General features: G+C 45.4%; 1 protein-coding gene across 2 annotated transcripts in view; it reads right to left on the reverse strand.

The window, feature by feature from the left end:
* Positions 1-277: 277 nt before the first annotated feature.
* LOC137378717 (cadherin-5-like) overlaps positions 278-27423 on the reverse strand; it is a 61708-nt gene continuing 34562 nt past the window's right edge. For both annotated transcript variants that reach the window (XM_068049072.1, XM_068049073.1), the window contains 8 exons: positions 26355-26522; positions 24382-24563; positions 17955-18196; positions 16438-16574; positions 13546-13658; positions 7588-7696; positions 5330-5578; positions 278-2334 (listed from right to left, as the gene is read on the reverse strand). In XM_068049072.1, the coding sequence (XP_067905173.1) occupies positions 1856-2334; positions 5330-5578; positions 7588-7696; positions 13546-13658; positions 16438-16574; positions 17955-18196; positions 24382-24563; positions 26355-26522 (1679 nt within the window). In that variant the 3' untranslated portion in view covers positions 278-1855. The remainder of the gene's footprint in view (positions 2335-5329; positions 5579-7587; positions 7697-13545; positions 13659-16437; positions 16575-17954; positions 18197-24381; positions 24564-26354; positions 26523-27423) is intronic.

The raw sequence follows: 27423 nt of genomic DNA on the forward strand, positions 1-27423 counted from the left end.
GCTACCCGTTGAGCCATGGCTGACACCAAAACAGAAGGAATTGATGTGTGGCGATTTACGTGGAAGAGAATGTGGCCACATAGTTCTGTATGAGGTGGTTGTGTTGTTTGTGTATCAGACGGTGGCCTGGCCTCCTCTGGATTATTACGTACAGTTCTGGTCACTTAATCACAGGAGGGAGATTATTGCCCTTGAGAAGACACAGAGTGGGAAACAAGATGGCTCCGGGTGTCTGAGATTTAACTTCCAGTTATCCTGTTACACAATTGATACAATATTATTGAACTTTACAAACTTTTATTAACAAACTTTTTCTAAATGTTAGAGCGACTAGTTAAAAACAAAGAACATCTTAACAACAAGGCATTTATTATGTCACAGCCTCACTGGCAATTATAGCCCATCCTAAATGAAACGTTAAAATTATTACAAATACACTTTCCTCATGGGACAGGCACACGTATGAAAGCCCTGTTGCTGATTGCTTCAAGACTTTTTTGAAGTCACATTTAAAAATTGTTTTATTTCACACATCAAGAAAAGGTTATGAAAAATCCTTTGCCCACACAGAGGCATAAACCTTTACATACTGTTACAGTGTTTTACATCAAACTTAAAATTAAAACTTAAAACATTTAAAATACAACTAAGCAGTCTAAGGGGTTTAAACAAAATTTTGAAGTACAATGCAGACCAATTAGACCTGAGAGTTTCCATGGTTACAGAATGAAAGGTATGCAGAGTGTCTACCTCATTTCCACAAAATGTCACTCCTGATTGGCTGGGAATGTCTTGAAGATTTGTTGAATTTTTGAAACTTTTCCTTATAAAGGGAGTTTTATTAAAGCAGAGTTCATTAAAACAAAGCTTATTCTCCCTTTTCTTTACATTTAGATGTTTTGGTGCTATTTGATCAATTTGGCAGTGGGTTTACAAGACTATAAATATGAGATAATCATTAATGAATCCAACAGAGAATTGAGGAGAAACTCCTTTATTCAGGGAGTGGTGAGAATGTGGAATTTGCAGCCAAAAGGAGCAGTTGAGATGAACAACATAGAGGCATCTAAAGGGAAGTAAGATTAGTACATGAGGGAGAAAGGAATAGAAGGTTGGGCTGATTTGGAGGTTGGATGAAGTAGGGTTGGAGGAGGCCCATATGGAGCACAAACACCAGAGACTAGTTGGGCCGAATGGCCTGTTTCTGTTCTGTCAATTCTATCTTTGTGCCCCTCAATGCAGCAGCTAAAAAGGCTATAAACGTGTTCCTGCTGGTAACACGATGTCTGATTTTCCCCTCTTGCTGTCCCTATGTGAATAGCATGAAAACATCTACACGGAACCCTCCCCCTTCCCCAACCCTGGGACCGTCCTGCTGCGAGTGAAGTTCAGACTGAAATAATGTACCTTTACCACCACCCACCCCAACTCTAAGGTTGACTAATGGAGCAAAACCAGGGACTTCACTGCATGCAATGTAACTGCTCTTTATTGTATTGCAAGCCAAGGTTAATGTGCAATACACCAGAAAATAATATATGGAAGCTGACCCAAAGTTTGCCTCTAGTTTTTGGTGTGGTAACTAATTTGGTTCTTCAGAATGGGTGTTACAATGAGGTGCTGAATATTTTGTTAGACAAAGGTATTAAGGATTACGGAATAAGGCAGGTAGATGGAGTTAAGATACAGGTCAACCATGATCTAACTGAATGGTGAAACGGGCTCAAGGGGCTGAATGGCTTCCTCCTGTTCCTACGTTCCTCTGCTGTACCTACTAATGATCCAGTTAAATTTCATAGCTTCCCCTCCCTTCCTCCACCGCCCCCTTCAAATAAAATCACAACGCTCTCTTGTTTTAATAATCCTTGTATGGCTCTGATCCATAGAGTTCAGCCAACATTTGAAACCTGGGTCCCCAGTCATTCAGGAAGTCGTAATCCTGGTCAGAGTCGATAGAGGAGACATCCAAGGAGCTCAGCGAATCGGCAACCGAATCAGAACCCTCGTAGCCGTAGACGTGGAGCGTGTCGTAGGGCAGTCCATCTCTGTCGCCGTCTGCTTCATCCTTCTTCATCTTGACCACTGATCCCATGTCGTTGTTGGGCTTCCTGACCTGGGCGTAAACTGGCATGCAGTCTGTCGCCTTCACCGACCGTGGCCCATTTGCCCGCAGAGAGTTCAGTACCGTAATGTCGAAGCTATTGGTGTCCATTTCTCCGCCTCCTTCTTCGTCGTACCTCACCAGCTGCTCTCGTATCTCGCCCGGGGGCTTCACCAGTCCCACAAAGGCATTCTTCTTCTGCATCTTCTGATGGACAATCAGCACCACCAGGACTGGGATTAAGGAAAGAAAAAAGTAATGCATTTTGGAAGGAAGAACGGGAAGGGGAAATATACAACAACAACCTGCACTGAGACCTTTTAATATAGTAAAACCACCCCAGGCATTTCACAGGAGCATTATCAAACAAAATAAGACTGGCAAAGAGAGAATATGAGAATCGAATGGCAGTCAATATAAAAGAGTCAACCACATTTTCTGTGGGTCTGGAGTCACATCTAGGCCAGACCAGGTAAGGACAGCAGATTTCCTTCCCTCAAGGACATTAGTGAACCAGATGAGTTTTTATATCAATCCAGTAGCTTCAAAACCTATTAGGGACAGGCGACCAAAAGCTTGGTCAAAGAGGTAGGTTTTAAAAGAGGAAAGAGAGGTTTAGGGAGAAAATTGCAGAGCTTAGGACCCAGGCAGCTGAAGGCACGCACATCAATTGGGGTGTGATTAAAATCAAAGATGCACAAGAGGCCAGAATTGGAGGAGCGCAGAGATTTTGGAGATAGGGAAGGGCTGGAGGAGGTTACAGAGATATGGAGGAGGGAGGCCATGGAGAGATTTGAATTTGAGGATGAGCATTTTAAAATCGAGGCGTTGCTGGGCTACGGGCCAATGTAGATCAATGAGCAGAGAGGTGAAGAGTAAAGGGGACTTGCTGCGAGTTAGGGAATGGGCAGCAGAGTTTTGAATGAGCTCATGTCTATGGAGGGTGGAAGATGGGGGGACTGACTGTGTTGGAATAGTCAAGTCTAATGGGAACAAAGGCAGGGATGGAGGGGAAACTAAATGATAGAATTTTAAAGGGGTGCAGGAACAGAGCGAACTGGGTGTTTATGTTCACAAATCTTTGAAGGTGGCAGGACGAGACGAGAAAGCTGTTAAAATGGGTACAGTATTCCTGCCGTTATAAGTAGAGAAATAGAGTGCAACATCAGTGATGTTATGCTAAATCTTTATAAGTTACTAGCTTGGCCTCAGCTAGAGTATTGTATCTAATTCTGGGCACCACACTTTATAAAGAATGCTAATGCCTTGGAAAATGCAAAGAATTTTACCAGAAAAATACCAGGGATGAGGGACTTCAGTTAAGTGGAGAGATTAGAAAAACCGAGCTGAGATCTCCTTAGAGCAGAGAAGGTTAGGAGATGATTTAATAGCGATGTTCAAAATTATAAAGGGTTTTGGTACAATAGATAGGGAGGAACTGTTTCCACTGGCAGGATGATTGATAACAGAGACACAGATTTAAGACAATTGCCAAAAGGACCAGAGGGGAGATGAGGAGAATTATTTTTACTTTGCAAGTTGTTGTTATCTGGAATGTGCTGCCTGAAAGGGCAGTGGAAGTGAATTCAATAGTAACTTTCAAAAGGGAACTGGATAAATAGTTGACAAGGAAATAAACTTGCTGGGCTATGTGGGAAAGAGCAGGGGAGTGGGACTAATTCAATAACTCAAAGAGCTGGCACAGGCACGATGAGCGAATGGCCTCCTTCTGTGCCGCAAGATTCTATAACTGAAGGGGAGAAATCTTCTTCAAATCTCTTTCTAGTACAATTTTGTCACCAGACAGAAAACTTAAATTACCACTTTTACTGAGCTGTGGCTCAGTTGGTAGTACTCTTGTTTCTGAGTTATGAGGTTTTGGGTTCATATCTGCCTCAAGGACTTATGACAACAATTAAGGCTGACATCTGAGCGCAGTACTGAGGGAGTGCTGCACTGTCAGAGGTACTGTCTTTTTTGTGGAGCTAGCCCGATGAGCTGAATGGCCCACGCCTGCACCTTCCTATTACCTTAGAGGTCATTACAATTATGAATGGGTTTGATAGGGTAGAGGATGGAGAGGATGCTTCCACTTGTGGAGTGTCCGAAACCTGGATTACAGCAGTGACTGCACTTCAAAAAGTATTTCATTAGTTGTAAAGTGCTTTGGGACATTCTGTGGTGTGAAAGGCTTGATATAAAAAGAAAATAAAGACTTGCATTTATATCACACCTTTCACAACCACCGATGTCTCAAAGCACTGTACAGCCAATTAAATACTTTCAAGGTGTCGTCACTGTTGCAATGCAGGAAATACAGTGGCCAATTTGTGCACAGCAAGCTCCCACAAAATCAATGTGATAATGACCAGATAATCTGTGTTTGTGATGATGTTTGAGAGATAAATATTGGCTAGCAGACCAGGGCTAACTCCCCCGCTCTTCTTCAAAATAGTGCCGCAGGATCTTTTACATACAAGGAACAGGCAGATGAGGGCCTCAGTTTAAATCTGAAAGATAGCATCGCTGACAGTGCAGCACTGCTGTTAGGGCAGAACTAGCAATCCAGAGGCCTAGGCTAATGCCCCGGGGACACGGGTTCAAATCCCACCACAGCAGCTGGTGGAATTTAAATTAATAAAACCTGGAATTAAAAGCTCGCCTCAGTAATGGTGCCATGAAACTATCATCGATTGTCGTAAAAACCCATCTGGTTCACTAAAGTCCTTTAGGGAAGGAAATCTGCTGTCCTGACCTGGTCTGGCCTACATGTGACTCCAGACCCACAGAAAATGTGGTTGACTCTTATCTGCCCTCTGAAATGGCCTAGCAAGCCAATCAGTTCAAGGGCAATTAGGGATGCGCAACAAATGCTGGTCTTGCCAGTGATGCCCACATCCCATGGAAGAATAAAAAAATCACCCTCAGTACTACACTGAAGTGTCAGCCTTGATCTTTGTGCTCAAGCTCTGAAGTGGGATTTGAACCTGGAACTCTATGCTCCAGCAGTGAGAATACCAACAAGCCACACCTGTCACATACAACAGCCAGTGCTTCAGAACAACTCATGTCACTAAGTGGTTTGAGATACATTTTGACATGAAAGTGTCCTGTTGCTGGGTTATTGCTTTCAGAATAGGTAGGATGTGAAAATGGGGAGAGGAGGAGGATGGAATGGGAAAAATGACATAAAAACACAAAGTGTCATCGCTGATCAACCTGACTCACCTATTGCAACGATGATACAGAGGAAGATAATCAGCAGGACGGTGACGGTTACTCCTGAGGTGAGTGGAGCAAAGTGCCGGCAGTTAATCGGCTTCCTGTCCCGGTCGCATGAGCACACATTTATTTCCAGGGTGTCGTTGCTATGCATGGATGGATTCCCATTGTCGGAAATGATAATCGGCACCAAAAACTTGCTGACCTCGTTTTGATTGAAGCCTGCCTGTTTGACTGTGATGTTGGCAGTGTTATCTGGGGAGGAATGGAGGGAATACAGAGAGAGAGAGAGAGAGTGAGGGAGAGACGGAGAAGTAAAAAAGCAGAGAATGAACTTGAGCTGCACTGCATTGTCCTGTGCAGTTGACAGCATTCTTCTATTTTACAGCACGGCATCTGTCACCTTTGTTGTGTTTTTTTCTCCTTGTGCTTGTACAAATAAACATCAAAGTACCAACCACGCATTGGTTAACACACACACACAGATATGTAGGTTCACTTATTGAGGAGTTGAAGAGTTTACAGCAACATTACAAAGTAGAAAAACTTGTACACATGTCTGATCTGATTGCCTCCGCACAGCAGACTGAGACAGCTTCTGAGTCACATGGTACATTGCATTATTTCCCCTCCAGTAATGTATACAGAAAACATAACAACACTCACTTAAAGGTGCACCACAACACCCTCTACACATTCAATGGCGAAGGCACAGAATAGATTTATCAGAATGCTACTAGAGATGAGGAACTTCAGTTACAGGGAGAGACTGGAGAAGCTGGGGTTGTTCTCCTTAAAACAGAGAAGATTATGGGGAAACTTCATAGAGGTGTTCAAAATTATGAGGGGTTTTGATAGCGCAAGTAAGGAGAAACTGTTTCCAGTGGCCGGATGGTCAGTAACCAGAGAACACAGATTTAAGGTAAATTGCAAAGGAACTAGAAGGAAGATATGGAGAAGTTTTTTAAGCAATAAGTTATTAAGATCTGGAACGCGCTGCCTGAAAAGGCAGTGGAAGCAGATTCAATAGCAACTTTCAAACGGGAATTGGATAAATACTTGAAAAAGAAAAAATTGTGGAGCTTTGGGAAAGAAGAGTGGGACTATTGCTTAGCTCCTTCAAAGACCCAGCACAGGTGTGATGGGCTAAATGGCTCCTCCCGTGCTGTATGACTTGATAATCTGCTATGGGATCTAGGGACGCCATAAGTAATGCTGTCTGGCCCTGTAGATGCAGTTATTTGGCTACTCTCTGACTGGTCGCAGCACACAGAGGACTTAAAAAGCCCGAGATAGTTGACAGATAATGCCCTGTCATTTTGATCCTCAACGGTTCAGATGGGATGTTATTGATGTGACATGCCCATGGAATTCCTGGCTTGGTTGCTTGGTTAGTTACTCAGCACAATACTTCGCTGACAATTAGAATATCGCAGAAGTGATCAGCTGGAGAAGATGGGTTTGTCAGGGGGTGGGGTAGGTTTGTGGGTGAGGGGTGTGGAGGGGTCATTGAACGCAGGCTCGAGTGTATCCCCTGACATGCCTCACATGAACTCAAACAGGCTGTGCAAATTGTACAACAGGCACTTGGATGTATCAAGTGCCTTAAATATCGTGAAATATCCCAAGGTGCTTCTCGGGAGCATATTCAAACAAGAATTAACACTAAGGTTAAAAAAGACAGGAGTGAAGAGTGGGGAAGGGGCAGGGGTGACTAAAAGCTTGGCCAAAGAGATAGGTTTTAAGGAGCATCTTAAAGGAGGAGAGAGAGGTAGAGAGGTTTTGGGAGGGGGGGGGGGGGGTGGGGTGAGGATTATCAGAGTTTAGGCCCCAGATGGCTGAATGTGTACGATAGTTACTGACCCTCCTGCCTATGGAAACAGTGTCTCCCTAACCATTCTATCAACCCTCATGGTTTGAACACCTCTATTAAACCTCCCCTTAACCCTCTCTGCTCTAAGGAGAATATTCACAGCTTCTCAGGTCTCTCAACCCTTGAGTGCATTAAGGATATGCAGAAGAGTAATTTCTATCTTGTGTTATGGGGGCTGTGCACTGCTGATCAAATTGTGGGGACGAATCTGTGCCGTGTGTTATGATGTGAACTTCTTTCTCACCACATTAACAAAGGCATTCATCTTATATTGAACGGGCGAACACCTCTGTTGAAATCAGACAGCTGAATTTGGCTGAATGTGTTCAGCATCCATTCACAGCACGATTTCATGTTTTTCTCTTCACAATACTCTGAAGAATTCACTTACTGCCATTGTCCTTGACAGAGAAGTTGCTGTCCTTCACTGCGATCCTGAAGTTGAATCTGACTGCTGGGGTCATTTCATCGAGATCGACAGCAGAAATCACCTGGATTACCTGGAAGAAATTCAAATCAAAAAGAGGAGTTTTACGCTGGTAAAACACAGTGTATTCTATAATATATACAGTGTTACACTGGTAAAACACAGTGTATTCTATAATATATACAGTGTTACACTGGTGAAACACGGTGTATTCTATAATATATACTGTTTTACACTGGTGAAACACGGTGTATTCTATAATATATACAGTGTTACACTGGTGAAACACGGTGTATTCTATAATATATACTGTTTTACACTGGTGAAACACGGTGTATTCTATAATATATACAGTGTTACACTGGTGAAACACGGTGTATTCTATAATATATACTGTTTTACACTGGTGAAACACGGTGTATTCTATAATATATACTGTTTTACACTGGTGAAACACAGTGTATTCTATAATATATACAGTGTTACACTGGTGAAACACGGTGTATTCTATAATATATACTGTTTTACACTGGTGAAACACGGTGTATTCTATAATATATACAGTGTTACACTGGTGAAACACGGTGTATTCTATAATATATACTGTTTTACACTGGTGAAACACGGTGTATTCTATAATATATACTGTTTTACACTGGTAAAACACAGTGTATTATATAACATATACAGTGTTGCGCTGATAAAACACGGTGTAGTCTATGACATACAGTGTTGCGCTGGTAAAACACGGTGTATTATATAACATATTATATAACAAACGCGACATGAAATCCTGTGACATTGATCACAAGTCGTGGGAGTCAGTTGCCAGCGTTCGCCAGAGCTGGCGGGCAGCCATAAAGACAGGGCTAAAATGTGGCGAGTCGAAGAGACTTAGCAGTTGGCGGGAAAAAAGACAGAGGCGCAAGGAGAGAGCCAACTGTGCAACAGCCCCGACAAACAAATTTCTCTGCAGCACCTGTGGAAGAGTCTGTCACTCTAGAATTGGCCTTTATAGCCACTCCAGGCACTGCTTCACAAACCACTGACCGCCTCCAGGCGCTTACTCATTGTCTCTCGAGATAAGGAGGCCCAAAAGAAGAAAAAAAGAAGAATAGTGTTGCGCTGGTAAAACACGGTGTATTCTATAACATATACAGTGTTACACTGGTAAAACACGGTGTATTCTATAACATATACAGTGTTGCGATGGTAAAACACGGTGCATTCTATAACATATACAGTGTTGCGCTGGTAAAACACGGTGTATTCTATAACATATACAGTGTTACACTGGTAAAACATGGTGTATTCTATAACATATACAGTGTTGCGCTGGTAAAACACGGTGTATTCTATAACATATACAGTGTTGCGCTGGTAAAACACGGTGTATTCTATAACATATACAGTGTTACACTGGTAAAACACGGTGTATTCTATAACGTATACAGTGTTGCGCTGGTAAAACACGGTGTATTCTATAACATATACAGTGTTGCGCTGGTAAAACACGGTGTATTCTATAACATATACAGTGTTGCGCTGGTAAAACACGGTGTATTCTATAACATATACAGTGTTGCACTGGTAAAACATGGCGTATTATATAACATATACAGTGTTACACTGGTAAAACATGGTGATTCTATAATATATACAGTGTTACACTGGTAAAACACGGTGTATTCTATAACATATACAGTGTTGCGCTGGTAAAACACGGTGTATTCTATAACATATACAGTGTTGCGCTGGTAAAACACGGTGTATTCTATAACATATACAGTGTTGCGCTGGTAAAACACGGTGTATTCTATAACATATACAGTGTTGCACTGGTAAAACATGGCGTATTATATAACATATACAGTGTTACACTGGTAAAACATGGTGATTCTATAATATATACAGTGTTACACTGGTAAAACACAGTGTATTCTATAACATATACAGTGTTGCGCTGGTAAAACACAGTGTATTCTATAACATATACAGTGTTGCGCTGGTAAAACACGGTGTATTCTATAACATATACAGTGTTACACTGGTAAAACATGGTGATTCTATAATATATACAGTGTTACACTGGTAAAACACGGTGTATTCTATAACATAGACAGTGTTACGCTGGTAAAACATGGTGATTCTATAATATATACAGTGTTACACCCAGTACCACACTGTTATATAATATATACAGAGTTACACTCAGTAACACACTATTATATAATATATACAGTGTTATACCCAGTACCACACTGTTATTATATAATATATACAGTGTTATACCCAGTAACACACTGCTATTATATAATATATACAGAGTTATACCCAGTACCACACTGTTATATAATATGTACAGTGTTATACCCAGTAACACACTGTTATTATATAATATATACAGTGTTACACCCAGTACCACACTATTATATAATATATACAGTGTTATACCCAGTAACACACTGTTATTATATAATATATACAGTGTTACACCCAGTACCACACTATTATATAATATATGCAGTGTTATACCCAGTACCACACTGTTATTATATAATATATACAGTGTTACACCCAGTACCACACTATTATATAATATATACTGTGTTATCACCAGTATATACATCAACTATCACCAGTAACCTGTCTCTAGATGCAGAAATCAACAAGCGCATGGGTAAGGCTTCCACTGCTATGTTCAGACTGGCCAAGAGAGTGTGGGAAAATGGCGCACTGACACGGAACACAAAAGTCCGAGTGTATCAGGCCTGTGTCCTCAGTACCTTGCTCTACGGCAGCGAGGCCTGGACAACGTATGCCAGCCAAGAGCGACGTCTCAATTCATTCCATCTTCGCTGCCTTCGGAGAATACTTGGCATCAGGTGGCAGGACTATATCTCCAACACAGAAGTCCTTGAAGCGGCCAACACCCCCAGCTTATACACACTACTGAGTCAGCGGCGCTTGAGATGGCTTGGCCATGTGAGCCGCATGGAAGATGGCAGGATCCCCAAAGACACATTGTACAGCGAGCTCGCCACTGGTATCAGACCCACCGGCCGTCCATGTCTCCGTTATAAAGACGTCTGCAAACGCGACATGAAATCGTGTGACATTGATCACAAGTCGTGGGAGTCAGTTGCCAGCATTCGCCAGAGCTGGCGGGCAGCCATAAAGACAGGGCTAAATTGTGGCGAGTTGAAGAGACTTAGTAGTTGGCAGGAAAAAAGACAGAGGCGCAAGGGGAGAGCCAACTGTGCAACAGCCCCAACAAACAAATTTCTCTGCAGCACCTGTGGAAGAGCCTGTCACTCCAGAATTGGCCTGTATAGCCACTCCAGGCGCTGCTTCACAAACCACTGACCACCTCCAGGCGCGTATCCATTGTCTCTCGAGATAAGGAGGCCCAAAGAAAGAGATAGTATTATACCCAGTACCACACTGTTATTATATAATATATACAGTGTTATACCCAGTAACACACTATTATATAATATATACAGAGTTATACCCAGTGCCCCACTGTTATATAATATGTACAGTGTTATACCCAGTAACACACTGTTATATATTATATATAGAGTTACACCCACTAACACACTATTATATAATATATATAGTATTATACCCAGTAACACACTGTTATTATATAATATATACAGAGTTATACCCAGTACCCCACTGTTATATAATATATACAGTGTTACACCCAGTACCACACTGTTATATAATATATACAGTGTTATACCCAGTAACACACTGTTATTATATAATATGTACAGTGTTATACCCAGTACCACACTGTTATATAATATATACAGTGTGACACCCAGTACCACACTGTTATATAATATATACAGTGTTATACCCAGTACCACACTGTTATATAATATATACAGTGTTACACCCAGTACCTTCTTTTTCTTTTGGGCCTCCTTATCTCGAGAGACAATGGATACGCGCCTGGAGGTGGTCAGTGGTTTGTGAAGCAGTGCCTGGAGTGGCTATAAAGGCCAATTCTGGAGTGACAGGCTCTTCCACAGGTGCTGCAGAGAAATTTGTTTGTTGGGGCTGTTGCACAGTTGGCTCTCCCCTTGCGCCTCTGTCTTTTTTCCTGCCAACTACTAAGTCTCTTCGACTCGCCACAATTTAGCCCTGTCTTTATGGCTGCCCGCCAGCTCTGGCGAATGCTGGCAACTGACTCCCACGACTTGTGATCAATGTCACACGATTTCATGTCGCGTTTGCAGACGTCTTTATAGCGGAGACATGGACGGCCGGTGGGTCTGATACCAGTGGCGAGCTCGCTGTACAATGTGTCTTTGGGGATCCTGCCATCTTCCATGCGGCTCACATGGCCAAGCCATCTCAAGCGCCGCTGACTCAGTAGTACACCCAGTACCACACTGTTATATAATATATACAGTGTTATACCCAGTAACACACTGTTATTATATAATATATACAGTGTTACACCCAGTACCACACTGTTATATAATATATAGTGTTATACCCAGTACCACACTGTTATATAATATGTACAGTGTTATACCCAGTACCACACTGTTATTATATAATATATACAGTGTTATACCCAGTACCACACTGTTATATAATATGTACAGTGTTATACCCAGTAACACACTGTTATTATATAATATATACAGTGTTATACCCAGTACCACACTGTTATATAATATGTACAGTGTTATACCCAGTACCACAGTTATATAATATATACAGTGTTACACCCAGTACCACACTATTATATAATATATAGTGTTATACCCAGTACCACACTGTTATATAATATGTACAGTGTTATACCCAGTACCACACTGTTATATAATATATACAGTGTTACACCCAGTACCACACTATTATATAATATATAGTGTTATACCCAGTACCACACTGTTATATAATATGTACAGTGTTATACCCAGTACCACACTGTTATTATATAATATATACAGTGTTATACCCAGTACCACACTGTTATATAATATGTACAGTGTTATACCCAGTACCACACTGTTATTATATAATATATACAGTGTTATACCCAGTACCACACTGTTATATAATATATACAGTGTTATACCCAGTACCACACTGTTATATAATATGTACAGTGTTATACCCAGTAACACACTGTTATTATATAATATATACAGTGTTATACCCAGTACCACACTGTTATATAATATGTACAGTGTTATACCCAGTACCACAGTTATATAATATATACAGTGTTACACCCAGTACCACACTGTTATATAATATATAGTGTTATACCCAGTACCACACTGTTATATAATATGTACAGTGTTATACCCAGTACCACACTGTTATATAATATATACAGTGTTATACCCAGTAACACACTGTTATTATATAATATATACAGTGTTATACCCAGTACCACACTGTTATATAATATGTACAGTGTTATACCCAGTACCACAGTTATATAATATATACAGTGTTATACCCAGTACCACACTGTTATATCATATATACAGTGTTATACCCAGTAACACACTGTTATTATATAATATATACAGTGTTACACCCAGTAATGTACTGAGGGTAATTCTGTCTTTGTGTGAGTGTGCAACAGGCGATAGCGAATCCACAGCCCATTTTACATCTCTTCCGATTTTTATTTCCATTGAAGACAAAGAGAGAGAGAGTCAGTTAGACAAATAGAGAGACAGGAGATATAGAAAGAGGAACAGAGAAAGGGAGATCGAGAGATAGTGTGAGAGAGAGATACATGAGAGAATAGAAGACAGCAAGAGAGAGACAGAGAGAGGGATAGAGAGCGAATGAGAGAGAGAGAGAGAGAGAGAGAAGGTGCAGTGTGTAGCTGCAGATGTAGTGTTATTTTAATTAAACTGGACAAACTTCACTCACTGTTCCAGCTGCATCATCTTCACAGACATGGGGATTATAATTTTCAGCCAATGTTGGGGCGTTATCATTTTTGTCCAGCACTTTAATTGTAACGAGAGCAGAGGATGTTGAATCTGTAAAACAAGCAATGGCTTAAGTTATAAAAAAGAGAAAAACTGGAAATCTGAAATAAAAACAGAAAATTTTGAAATGTGCACCAACATTAAAGGTTACCTTTTCTGGTTCTCATTACAGATGCTGGCTGACCTGATGAGTGTTTTTCTGTTATTTGAACTAAGGAATGTGAGGGATGAGAAACGGACCATGTGCGAACTTTGCAGCAGGAGAGAGATTATGGGTCACAAATCCCCATGTCCAGTGCATAGCTCCATCTACATTCACCTGGAAGTGTGACCGAGCCAACACTTACAACCCACCCCATCCCTTGCATTTATATAACACCTTTCACAACCTCGCGACATCCTGAAGTACTTTACAGCAAATGAAGTACTTTTTGAAGTGCAGTCACTGTTGTAGTGTAGGCAACACGGCAGCCAATTTGCACACAACAAGCTCCCACAAACAGCAATGTGATGACAGCCAGATAATCTGTTTCTGTGATTTTTGAATAATAAATATTGGCAGGACACCTGGGAGAACTCCCCTGCTATTCATCGAAATAGTGTCCTAGGATCTTTTACATCCACCTGAGAGGACAGATGGGTTTTCACATCTCACCTGAAAGGCGGCATCTGCAGCAGTGCAGCACTCCCTCAGTACTGCACTGGGAGCGTCAGCCTGAATTCTGTGCTTGGGTCTTTGGACTGGGAACTGAACTCACAACCTTCTGACTCACAAACAATAAAGAAGGATAGAGATGTCTATATACAAATACACATACTCCACACTGACAGACACGTGTTCAATTTGGCCAGCTGTTGTACATTGGCTTCAATGGGAGAAAAAGTAGGTGGGTTGTATTACGGGCAACCAATGCCATATCAACACTACACCCCACCCCTGCAACCCTCATGCAATGGAAAATTTTAGTCATAGCGATGAGGTGGGGATTTTCCTTAAGGGCAGGAATGTCACTGAAAATTAGTTGGGGGACGGGGTTCCCATCTGTCAGTCTGAACCCAACATGACTCCATTTGATTTTCCAGGGCTCAGGTTAATTTAACGCCATTGGGCTGATTTCTAGTATTATCCTTGATCCAGTGAGAGGTCACCAGGCATGGGGGAAGGGATGTATTCTGGGCCTGCCACAGTGTAGGTGGATAGGACCAGTTGTAAAGGGGATAGAGGAACTCAAAACCTTGTGGAGGAAATTCCCACTTGGCTGTAAGTGAGCCCAGCTGCCAGAAAAGCCCAAACTATAATAGAGAGGAGGAGAAAGTCAGAATAAAAGATTCCTCCTTTCCTCACCCCCCCTTCCCTCTGCCCCTTAACTCAAACATTGGTACAGAGGCAGAGAAATCAGTCGGAATCATAGACCCCACCCCACTGTGCCACCATTCCTCAATGGTTGATGGGTAATTGGTAAACCAAAACAATAACTTATATCACATTTAACAAAGTTAATATGTCCCAAGGGATGTCACAGGATCATTATCAAACAAAATTCAACACCAAGCCACTTAAGGAAATATTAGGCAGATGATCAAAAGCTTGGTCAAAAAGGTACAGGAAATGCACAGTTAACATGCACGTGAAGCAGGTTATTAGGAAGGCAAATGACATGTTGACCTTTATTGCAAAGAGATTGGAGTACAAGAATAAAGAAGTCTTACTGAAATTGTACAGGGCTTTGGTGGGACTGCCCCTGAAATACTGTGTGCAGTTTTGGTCTCCACATTTAAGAAAGGATAGACTTGCACTGGAGGCAGTGCAGAGAAGATTTACTAAATTGGTCCCTGGGATGAGGGGTTGTCCTATGATGAGAGGCTGAGTAAATTGGGACTCTATTCTCTGGAGTTTAGAAGAAGGAGAGGCGATCTAACTGAGACATACAAGATTTTGAAAGGGCTTGATAGGTTAGAAGCTGAGAGCTTGTTTTGACTGTCAGGGAATCTAGAACATGAGGGCACAGTCTCAGGATAAGGGGCCAATCATTCAGACTGAGATGAGGAGAAATTACGCACTCAACAGGTTGTGAATCTTTGGAATTCTCTAGCACAGAGGGTTGTGGATGCTCCATCATGGAATACATTTAAGGCTGGGATAGATAGATTTTTGGTCTTGCAGGGAATCAAGGGATATGGGGAGCGGGCAGGAAAGTGGGATTGAAAACCAAGATCAGCTATGATCGTATCGAATGGCGGATTAGACTTGATGGGCCATATGGTCTACTTCTGCTCTTGTGTGACACTGAGCCACATGAGGAGATATTAGGGCAGATGATCAAAAGCTTGGTCAAAGAGGTAGGTTTTAAAGGAGCAACTTAAAGGAGGAGATGGAGAGGCAGAGAGGTTTAGAGAGGGAATTCCAGAGCTTAGGGACTAGGCAGTTGAAGGCACAGCTACCAGTGGTGGACTGATGAAAATCAGAGATGCTCAAGAGGCCAGAATTGGAGGAATACAGAGATCACTGAGGGTTGTGGGGCTGGAGGAGGTTACAGAGATAGGGAGGGAGCGAGGCCATGGAGAGATTTGAAAACAAGAATGAGAATTTTAAACTCATGGCGTTGCTGGACTTGGTGTTGATGGAGAGCAGTGAGTGCCAGGATTATGGGTGAACAGGAGGTGGTGTGAATTAGGAAACAAGCAACACAGTTTTGGCTGAATGAAGGTTACAGAGTGTGCAATGTGGGAGCCCGCCCAGGAGAGCATTGGAATAGTCAAGTCTGAAGGCAACAAAGACGTGGGAGAAGGTTTCAGCAGCCAATGAGCTGAGGCAGGGGTGGAAACTTACTTCTTTTACCAACTTCATTGGCTGCTACTGTGATGTTATGCCAGGCAATAGCTTCACGATCCAGTTCCACTTTTGTTTTAATAATTCCATCATCTTTCCCAATTTTATAAAAGTTCACCCCATCACTTAATGAATACCTGGGAGCACAAGATGCATGTTAGAACAGTAAGTAATCACAGTGCTGAACACAAAATATTTATTTAACTACAATAAATTATTTTTTAACTTTTTAAATTACATATTTCATCGACAATAATTTAAAGCACCAAGCATACAAGTTGGAATCTAATCAGTGGTTCAGGTGTTTTATATGTAGAATTACAGATACCCGGGAGTGAGATACAGACTGGAATCTAATCGAGGGGTTTGGGGGGTTTATATATAGAATAACAGATACCCGGGAGTGAGTTACAGACTGGAATCTAATCGAGGGGTTCGGATGGTTTATATATAGAATAACAGATACCCGGGAGTGAGTTACAGACTGGAATCTAATCGAGGGGTTCGGATGGTTTATATATAGAATAACAGATACCCGGGAGTGAGTTACAGACTGGAATCTAATCGAGGGGTTTGGGGGGTTTATATATAGAATAACAGATACCCGGGAGTGAGTTACAGACTGGAATCTAATCGAGGGGTTCGGATGGTTTATATATAGAATAACAGATACCCGGGAGTGAGTTACAGACTGGAATCTAATCGAGGGGTTCGGATGGTTTATATATAGAATAACAGATACCCGGGAGTGAGTTACAGACTGGAATCTAATCGAGGGGTTCGGGTGGTTTATATATAGAATAACAGATACCCGGAAGTGAGTTACAGACTGGAATCTAATCGAGGGGTTCGGATGGTTTATATATAGAATAACGGATACCCGGGAGTGAGTTACAGACTGGAATCTAATCGAGGGGTTCGAATGGTTTATATATAGAATAACAGATACCCGGGAGTGAGTTACAGACTGGAATCTAATCGAGGGGTTCGGATGGTTTATATATAGAATAACAGATACCTGGGAGTGAGTTACAGACTGGAATCTAATCGAGGGGTTCGGATGGTTTATATATAGAATAACAGATACCCGGGAGTGAGTTACAGACTGGAATCTAATCGAGGGGTTCGGATGGTTTATATATAGAATAACAGATACCTGGGAGTGAGTTACAGACTGGAATCTAATCGAGGGGTTCGGAAGGTTTATATGTAGAATTTAGGCAGTTTATGTATATAATAAGTTGCTTTCCTTTTTCCCTTGCCCTCTCACATTGCCTGACTTTGTACTCACTTATATCCTATTAAACCTCTAACTACTTCCAGTTCTGACAGAAGGTTATTGACCTGAAACATTAATTCTGTTTCTCTCTCTGCCCAGATGCTCTCTGATCTGCTGAGTAAGTCTCGCACTTTCTGTTTTTATTTCAAATTTTCAGCATCTGCAGCATTTGCTTTCATTTCCCTTTAAGTTATTTTCCACGTGGAACCAAGTGGATTGATTATTTTTGAGCTCTTACTCAATGCGATTTTTTGCCTGGTCTGGGTCCTTTGCCAAAACCTTCCCTACCAGCGTGTCAATGGGAAGGTTCTCGTGAACTCTAAAGGTGTACTGGGATCGGCTGAACACTGGAGGCTCATCGACATCCAGTACGTCAATCCTGAGAACAGTTTTGGTCTTGTACTTTCTCCCCTTCACTAGTGTGGGGTTTTCTGCTTCCACTTGTATCCAGTGCAATTGCTGCCTTTCAAAGTCCAGGGGCTGTTAAAATATAAAGTCGACAGTAACTAATGGAATAAGGTGCAGTATTGGTTTAGAAGTTGCAAAAAAAGCATATTCGGAAGAAGAGGAGCACTTCAAAACGCTGATGCAGACGACATGGAAATTTTCAGGGCTGCGGAGAAAAGCACGTCAGGCGTGGGTTGGAAAGGAAGAGAATTGGGAGCACAACTTCTCTTGTGGACTGAGAGCAAACTCTGACTATGGGAATATGACTGATTGGAAATGGAGGGGCTCAGCATTGATGTCAAACATCTCAACACATCTATAGTACAGGTTAGATACAGAGTAAAGCTCCCTCTACACTGTCCCCATCAAACACTCCCAGGACAGGTACAGCACGGGATTGGCTGGGCAATTTGTGGAGCACTTCCACTTTGTGTAATCAGCTGCATCTGTGGGAGCTGAAACTGGAGAGGAGAGAACTGAGAGCTGAGAACTAACAATTACAAACTATAAGACAAGTATGGAACTGTGTCTATCTATTGGAGCAAAAGACCTGCGAGTTATTTTGGAGAGGTGGGTGTTGGAGCACTGTGAACTGCTTTGCTTGGACTGTTGGGGGAGGGAGGAGACGCTGGAAGATCCTGGGGTGGGGCTGAAAGATTCTATAGGGGGCCCCTGTGTCGTGGCTCGGGACAGCTGGAGCCACCTGGGCGAAGAAACTCTTTGCAACAAGAGCAGAAAATGGAAAGAACCGGAGGTTCCAGCCAACCCGGGCGAAGAACCCTCCCCTGACCAGAAGACTGGACTTTGTGTTCTCGAAAGTAAGGTGCTCCAACCACCAATTGAAGAGAAACATCCTCACAGCCTTTCTCACCCTTCCACCACCCAGTTACCTAATCTCTACTCTCCTCTGCTTGTCCTTTTCACCCCAATCCCCCTCTACCCCCACGCCCTCCATCATATTGCTGTAGTAAAAAAAAAAACTGCTGTTTGCTTTGTTTGCTTTCATTCGTAGGGGTGGGTGTGGCTCTTTGACCCCATGGCAAACCCCTCTTCACCGGTGGCGGGGCCTTCTTGCACATATGCTGCTGCAGCTGCACCTGTTGTCCCCTCACCGTTTGCGCTGATAACATCTAAGCATGGGGTCAAGAGCTATGTCCAACCGAACATGACGATAGAGGCATGTGTGAAGGCAATGACCAAGGTTGTTGCTGTCTCAAAAATGTACGGAAAGGCTGTGTTATTCCTGAAGACCGAGTGGGCGGTGTCCCTGGCTCTGAACAAGGGGCTCACCATGGTTGGGACCTTTCTGCCAGTGGACCCCTTGGAGGCCACTGCGCACCAGCTCATTTTATCTAATGTCCCGCCCTTCATTCCTTCCCCACCTGCAGCATTTGTTGGAAGTAAAGACAGGGATCACGCCAATCCCGCTCGGTCTTAAGGAGAACAGCCTCCGGCATATGTACTCCTTCCGTCGCCAGTTATTTAAGCAGCTGGCGCGGAGGGAGGTCACAGAAGGCCACTTCAATGTGGAATTCCAGAGTGCAGCCTACCCTGTCTTCTGGACCTTGGACGGAGTGCGGTGCCATGTCTGCAAGGGTGTGGGGCATGTTTGTAAGAACTGCCCCAACCTCCCAGCCGCCAAGTCCACCTCGGCAGCTCAGGGTGGTGCCGCTGCACCTCCTCCCACTCCCCCTACACCTCCACCAGACACCGTTCAGTTGGTGCCGGAGGCTGTGGTTCTCACAGCCTCCGGAGGGGATGGAGATGCCCATCCAAGTGGAAGGAAGGCGCGGAGGAAAAATAAAGAGGCGTGTCCCCTGAATTCCATGGTACAACCTGAGCCTGAACTCTGCCCAAGGCCAGCTCCCGGGGATTCCACCTGCCCCAGGGCTGGGCTCAGGCCCAGGGTAACCAAAAAAAAAGGAGGGTGCGGAGGCCCCTGATGACATGGAGGTCTCTGAGCCTCCGCGCCCTAGCGGGAAAAAGAGGAGAAGGCATCCACAGAGGTAACTCATGGCCCTGAGATGCAGGGCCCATCTGTTGGAGGGGAGCTGTCTCCTGGTTCAGGATCCCCCTGCCACCACCAACATCAAGGCTGCAAAGTCTGGGCAGGAGCTCCCTACCCCTCAGGATGGAGGGGAGGGGAAGGCCCCTCTACATGTAGCCCCTCCTGTGAGAGCAAGTAGAGCCCTGCTTGTGGTAGGGGAGCCCGGGGACACCTCCCATTCTGCCAATGGGTCAGGTGCCCTGCGTGGAGGGGAGGGCGAAGCCCCAAAGGGTTGGCCCTCCCATCCAGAATCCACCACCTTCCAGGAGATACCCGACCCGGTTATAATTGAAAAATGCTGCCCCATCTGCTGGGTCTGTGGGTGCTGGCGGAGCAGGAGATGGCCTCCTCTCTCCGCCTCCAGTCTCTGCTCCGGCTGGATTTCCGGAGTCGGAAACTTCCATCTCCCCTGGACCACTGATTGGCCCTGGGGACGGAGGTGGAGGGGGGTCCTGGGCCGCTAGCGCTCATAGGCTCCAGTTCCATCCTAGAACCCAGAGAGGACTCCTCTGCCATCGATCCTGGGGGTGGGATCGTGATGGAGGCGGGACCAGCTGGCGCGGCCGGGTCAACCGCCCCACAGTGTGTGGTGGGTGTGTCGGCCACTGGCAGGAATCTCCATCCCGACTCCAGCACCTTCACATGGAGGTCAGGAGGAGGAGGGTGCTAAATCGACCGCCTCTACTTTTCGCAGGCGTACGTCTCCCGCGTCTCGACGGCCTCCATGCGGCTGGTGCCGTGCTCGGACCACCTTCTGGGCGGGCAGGGTCCATGTACTGGCACTTTAACAACCGGCTGCTGGAGGACAAGCGATTCCAGGACTCGTTCTGTCGATTCTGGGCCGACTGGGGAAGGAAGCAGGGGGGCTTCCCCTCCTTGAGGCTATGGTGGGATGTGGGCAAGACTCACATCCGTGTCTTCTGTCCAAAGTACACGAAGGGGTCGACCAGGAGGCGGGAAGACGAGATCAGACACCTAGAGAGGGAGGTGCTCGACTTGGAGTCCTGCCTCGGTCATGCCGTCATGGACCCGGCCCTGTGGCAGGCGTACAAAGAGAAGAAGGGCGCGCTGAGGGACCTGCAGCTCATAGGGTGCCGAGGCGCGTACGTGAGGTTACGAATCCAGATCCTGGAAGATTTGGACCGCGCCTCACCCTTCTTCTAGTCGCTGGGAAAATGGCGGGGGGTCCGAAAGCAGCTCGTTGAGCTGCTGGCCGACGACTGATCCTCCATCACAGATCCGGAGGGAATGGGCTTCCTGGTCCGTATCTATTACAGTGCGTTGTTCTCTTCGGATCCGTCCAGCGAGGACGCACGCAGAGTTTTGTGGGAGGACCTGCTGAAAGTCAGCCCGGAAGGCGCCGAAGGTTTGGAGGCTCCGCTCACCTTGGCGGAGCTGACTGGCGCCCTCCACCAGCTGTCAAGGGGCAAATCCCCAGGGCTGGATGGGCTGACCATGGAGTTCCTCAGGGCGTTCTGAGACGTCCTGGGGGACGATTACACGCGGGTCCTGGGGGAAAGCCTGGCGACCGGGGAGATGCCCCTCTCGTGGCGCAGGGCGGTCATCGTCCTGCTGCTGAAGAGGGGCGATCTCCGCCTGCTGAAAAACTGGTGTCCGGTCTCCCACTCTCAGCACGGATTATAAGATCTTTGCCCGGGCTATGTCTACCCGCCTGGGCTCCGTGCTGGCCCAAATGATCCACCCCGACCAGTCTTACACGGTCCCGGGCCGGTCCATCCAGGACAACATCCACCTGGTCCGGTTCCTGATCCATCTTTCCCAGAGGACTGGTCTGTCGGTCGCCTTTCTCTCCCTCGATCAGGAGAAGGCGTTCGACAGGGTGGATCACGAATACCTTTTCGGGACTCTGCGCGCATTCGGATTCGGGTCACATTTTGTGGCCCGGTCCGACTTTTATACACTGCCACTGAGTGTCTGGTCAAAGTTAACGGGTCCTTGAAGGCGCCCCTTCGCTTTGGGAGTTGAGTGCGCCAGGGATGCCCCATGTCCGGCCAATTGTATACCATCTGCGTGGAGCTGTTCCTGTACCTGCTTCGCCGGAGGTTCACGGGATTGGCTCTGCGCGAGCCAGCCATGCGGGTTGTCCTCTCGGCTTATGCCGATGACTTGCTCCTCGCAGTCACAGATCCCATTGACTTGCTGAGGATGTGCGACTGCCAGCAGACCTTTTCTGCCGTGTCCTCCGCGAGGGTCAATTGGGAGAAATGTTCCGGTCTCCTGGTGGGTCAGTGGCAGGTGGATTCCCTACCAGAGGAGTTGACACCTTTTGCGTGGAGCACCACGCACCTCCTCTATCTGGGAGTCCACCTTAGCCCCGCTGAGGAAGCCTGGCCGGCAAACTAGCAGGAGTTGGAGGCAAAAGTCACCGCTCGGCTGGGGTGCTGGACAGGACTGCTCTGAGTGCTTTCCTGCAGGGGCCGAGCGCTGGTCATAAACTAACTGGTGGCCTCGATGCTGTGGTACTGGTTGGTCACTTTGGCTCCGCCCCCTGCATTTGCCACCAAGATCCAGAAGAAACTCGTCGATTTCTTCTGGGGCAAGAGGAAACACTGGGTCTCTGCCGCGGTCCTGAGTCTCCCGATTGAGGAGGGCGGTCAGTCGCTGGTGTGCGTCCGCACCCAGGCTGCGACTCTCCGCCTTCGGACCCTGCAGAGATACCTGAACGTTGAGCGTCCTCCCAGATGGTGTGCGCTGGCGATGTATTTTTTCTGCCAGTGTCACTCCCTTCAAGACGACATGCAGCTCCCGGCGGAGTCCGTTAGCCGCGTCTCTCTGAGGGAGTTGCCTGTCTTTTACCGGGATCTATTCCAAAGCTGGAACATGGTCGCCTCCAGTCAGGGCGCTCCCCCGCCGATGGAGGAGAGCGCCTCGGCTGTCCGGGCGGCCGACTCCGGGGATGGACCGGCGGGTGGAGGAGTAGCCGAAACCCCCGGGACGGCCCTCACTGCGAGCGGCGAGGGGGCTTGGGAGTGCTGAGCGATCCCGGCATGCTGATCCCCGCTTGGCCGGAACTGCTCATGGGACCCAGGCCCTGAAACACTCCTCGGGAGCCGATCGCGCACAACCCGAGCCGCCTCTCAGAAATGCCCTCCGTGCCATTCCAATCATCACGGAGGGGATTCTTGTACGGGCTGCTCCTGCACACTCTCCACTTCCTCACCCTCGTCAGCCGGCCGGACACGCCCTGGCGTGCCCTCTGGCGGTGAGGAGAAACCCCGATGGAGGTCTCTCTACGCGGGAGTCTTCCCCCTTTACATCGGGGACCTGGGTGGAGGGTGTTGCACAGGGCAGTCCCGTGCAATAGACTTTTAAGTAGGTTCACGGACTCCCAGGCCGCCTGTACTTTCTGCGGCCTGGATGAGTTCGTGTTCCACATATATACGGAGTGTGCGAGGTTGCAGCCCCTCTTTGAATATCTGAAGGGGCTGCTCCTCAAGTTCTGGCTGCACTTCAGCCCCACGCTCCTGATCTTTGGGCACCCGGTGCGTAGGGGCGTGGGCCGGGAGGGGGATCTCCTCGTTGGTCTGCTCCTGGGCCTGGCCAAGGTGGCAATTCACAGATCCAGGCTGCGGGCCGTCGGGGGATCCGCCCTCCCCGATTGCCTGCCCCTCTTCTGCGGTTACGTTCGTGCCCGGGTGTCCCTGGAGAAGGAGCATGCGGTGTCCGCCGGTACGCTTGAGGCCTTCCGCGACCGGTGGGCACCGCAGGGACTGGAGTGCATTGTCGACGCCGAGAATGGCATTTTAATTTGAGTTTTTGTTTATTTCTGTTTTTAATAAAGTTATTTAAAAATATATAAGTATGTATATAAAGGGGGCCTGAGCAATAAAGGCCCCCTCGTCGTGAAAAATTATAAAAGGGGCCTGGGGTATAAAGGCCACCTGAAAAAAGAAAAAAAAACGGGTGTTAAAAAAAAAAACGGGGTTAGATACAGAGTAAAGCTCCCTCGACACTGTCCCCATCAAACACTCCCAGGACAGATACAGCACGGGGTTAGATACAGAGTAAAGCTCCCTCTACACTGTCCCCCATCAAACACTCCCAGGACAGGAACAGCACAGGGTTAGATACAGAGTAAAGCTCCCTCTACACTGTCCCCCATCAAACTGCCAGGACGGCATGGGGCTTGATACAGTTAATTTCAATTTACCTCCTTTATTGTTATCACTCCCTCTTGTGTGCGTGGATCTGTTTTGATATGAAATATGTGGTTGAGACTGACAACTGTGTACAGTATTTTTGCATTCTCTCCTTCATCCAGGTCCTCTGCTTTCACTCGCCCTACCGTAGCTCCAATCCTGGTGGCTTCCGATGCAGAATAGTTGTATTGTCCTACAGGGACACCAAAATGCACAAATTAAATAGAACAGGAGCTTGCTGGAAAAAGAGCAGCGTGTTAATGGTGCGTGACATTAATAATGCACAAATTGTCCAGTGGTTCAGGGGAAAAACAGATATGTTGTGAATTGCAAATCCCCAGAATTATTGGTTTATCTCGGCACGTCTCCAGTTTGCTTTATGTTAATGCCATCTCTCCCTTCGTATCCCTGTTATTTTTAAGAACATATTGGATTTTCAAAAGAAAATCGGGTCCTGGTTTTGTGTTGCCACTGAAGGCGTCTTTCACCTACCCTCTACCTGATGGTTATTATGGTATGGAAATACCTGAACAGGTAGCGGTGATGCTTATCCATTGAGAGAGGACAGAATGAATGGGCCTAAAGTTTCTGGAGTTTCGAAGAATGAGAGGTAATCTCATTGAAACCCATAAAGTTCTTAGAGGGCTTGATAGGGTAGACACTGAGAGGCTGTTTCCCCTGGCTGCAGAGTCTAGAACTCGAGATCATAGCCTCAGAACAAAGGGGTGGCCATTTAGGACTGAGATGAGGGGACATTTTTTCACTCAAAGGGAAATCTTTGGAATTCTCTACCCCAGAGAGCTGTAAATTCTCAGTTATTGAATATATTTAAGACTGAGATCGATAGACTTTTGAACACTAAGGGAATGGAGGAATATGGGGATAGAGCAGGAAAACGGGTTTGAGGAAATCAACTGTGATCTTACGAAAGAGCAGAGCATGCTTGATGGGTGTATTATAGCGTGCTTCTATTTCTTATGCACTTATGTGGTTATAACCCTTAAATTAAGTTGTGAGCTAACTATCTGATATTACAGTAGATAGTGTACGTTATGCTGCATGGATACAGCTATCCATAATGGTGTATTAAATTAAGAAATTTCACTGTTATATGTGATACTGTTAGTAGTCTTCTTCTTCTTTGGCCTCCTTGCCTCGCCTGGAGGTGGTCAGTGGTTAGTAGTAACCCAAGATGAAATGTTTGTATTTGAGTTGGCTGGAGGGGGGAGAAGGAAGGTGTTGAGAAAATAGAGGAGAGGAGCAGAATAAATCTCTCTGGCTATCTGAACCCATTGGTAACAACCTTCAAGATTTTGGCAATACTTTTTACATCTTGTCAATTTTCTTCACTCATAGAAACTCACTCATTCTTCACTCAATTTTTCCCAGGGTGGAAGAGTCAGTTACTAGGGGACATAGGTTTAAGGTGAGAGGGGCAAAGCTTAGAGGGGATGTGCGAGGCAAGTTCTTTACACAGAGGGTGGTGAGTGCCTGGAACTTGCTGCCAGGGGAGATGGTGGAAGCAGGTACGATAGCAACGTTTAAGAGGCATCTTGACAAATACATGAATAGGATGGGAATAGAGGGATACGGTCCCCGGAAGTGCAGAAGGTTTTAGTTTGGGCAGGCATCAAGATCGGCGCAGGCTTATCTGACTTCCCCTTAAATGCAGTGATCTTATATCTTCTTAAGATTAGAGAAAGGCCATTTAGATGCAAAATGAGGAATCCAATTCTTCACACAAACAGTGGAAATCTGCGACTCTCTTCCTCAAAAGGCTGTGGATTACTGAGGGTCAATTGGAGAGTTCAAGACTGAGATCGATAGATTTTTGTTGGGTAAGGATGTCAAGGCGGGCAAATGGATTTGTGACACGGATCAGCCATGATCAAATCGAATGGCAGAGTAGGCATAAGGGGTTGAAGGGTTTACTCCTGTTCCTCTGTCCATTAATTAGTCACCAGTAGGTGGAAAGGGAACATACTGTGTGGGAAGTAGGGTGCATTGTCATTGATGTCTGTCAGAGAGATATATACGGTAGCAGTTGAGCTCATTCCTCCTGGATCAAGACCCATATCCTTAGCCTGGACCATGATTTGATAGTCTTTTTGCCTCTCCCTGTCCAGGTTAGGGTTCTTTACACGTATGACTCCTATAAAAAAAGAGAATAAAATTTTTAATTAATAGTGTTCTTTTATGATACTGTGAGATTCATCACCGGCGAGCTCCCTGTAAAGAAAGAAAGACGTGCATTGCTGTAGCGCCCTTTTCATACCTCTGAGAAATGTCTCATACAATGGACTAGATTAAAGTGCAGTGACTGTTGTTATGCACTGCAAGGCCTCATAATAACCAGATAATCCATTTTACTGATGTTGGTTGAAGGATAAATGTTGGCCAGGGCACTGAGGAGAACTCCCCTGTTCTGCCGTGCACAGTGCCTATGGATCTTTAACATCCTCATGTGAGAGGGTAGACAGAGCCTCATTTTAACATCTCATCTGAAAGACGAGACGATTAATAACTTCAAGAGGAAGTTGGATGGTCACCTGAGAGAATTAGACTTGCAGGGCTACGAGGATTAAGCTGGGGAGTGGGACTGACTGCATAGACCCATGGAGAGCTGGCAGTGACTCAATGGGCTGAATGGCCTCCTTCTGTGCTGTAAATGACTCTATGCCACCTCTGACAGTGTAGAACTCCCTCAGTACTGCTATGGAGTGTCAGCTGGATTTTGCTCTCAAATCTCCGGAGTGAGACTTGATCCCACAACCTTCTGATGCAGAGGCAAGAGAGTCATTGAGTCAGAGTCATTTAAGGCACAGAAGGAGGCCATTCAGCCCATCGTGTCCATGCTACTCAATGGGACACAACTGGCAGCTTCAGTAGAAGAACCGTCCAGTACAGACAGCTTACAGGAAGTCTAATACAGATTTATATTCAATGTGGATGTAGCACCAGGCTGTGTTTTTGATGTGCTTTTTTAATGTATGGTTTTAGGATATGGATCTGAGCCAGGCTACCTAAAGAGGCTGCAACTGAGTGAAAGGAGA

Source organism: Heterodontus francisci, chromosome 17 (assembly GCF_036365525.1).
Source record: "Heterodontus francisci isolate sHetFra1 chromosome 17, sHetFra1.hap1, whole genome shotgun sequence".
NCBI classification, from domain to species: Eukaryota; Metazoa; Chordata; class Chondrichthyes; order Heterodontiformes; family Heterodontidae; genus Heterodontus; species Heterodontus francisci.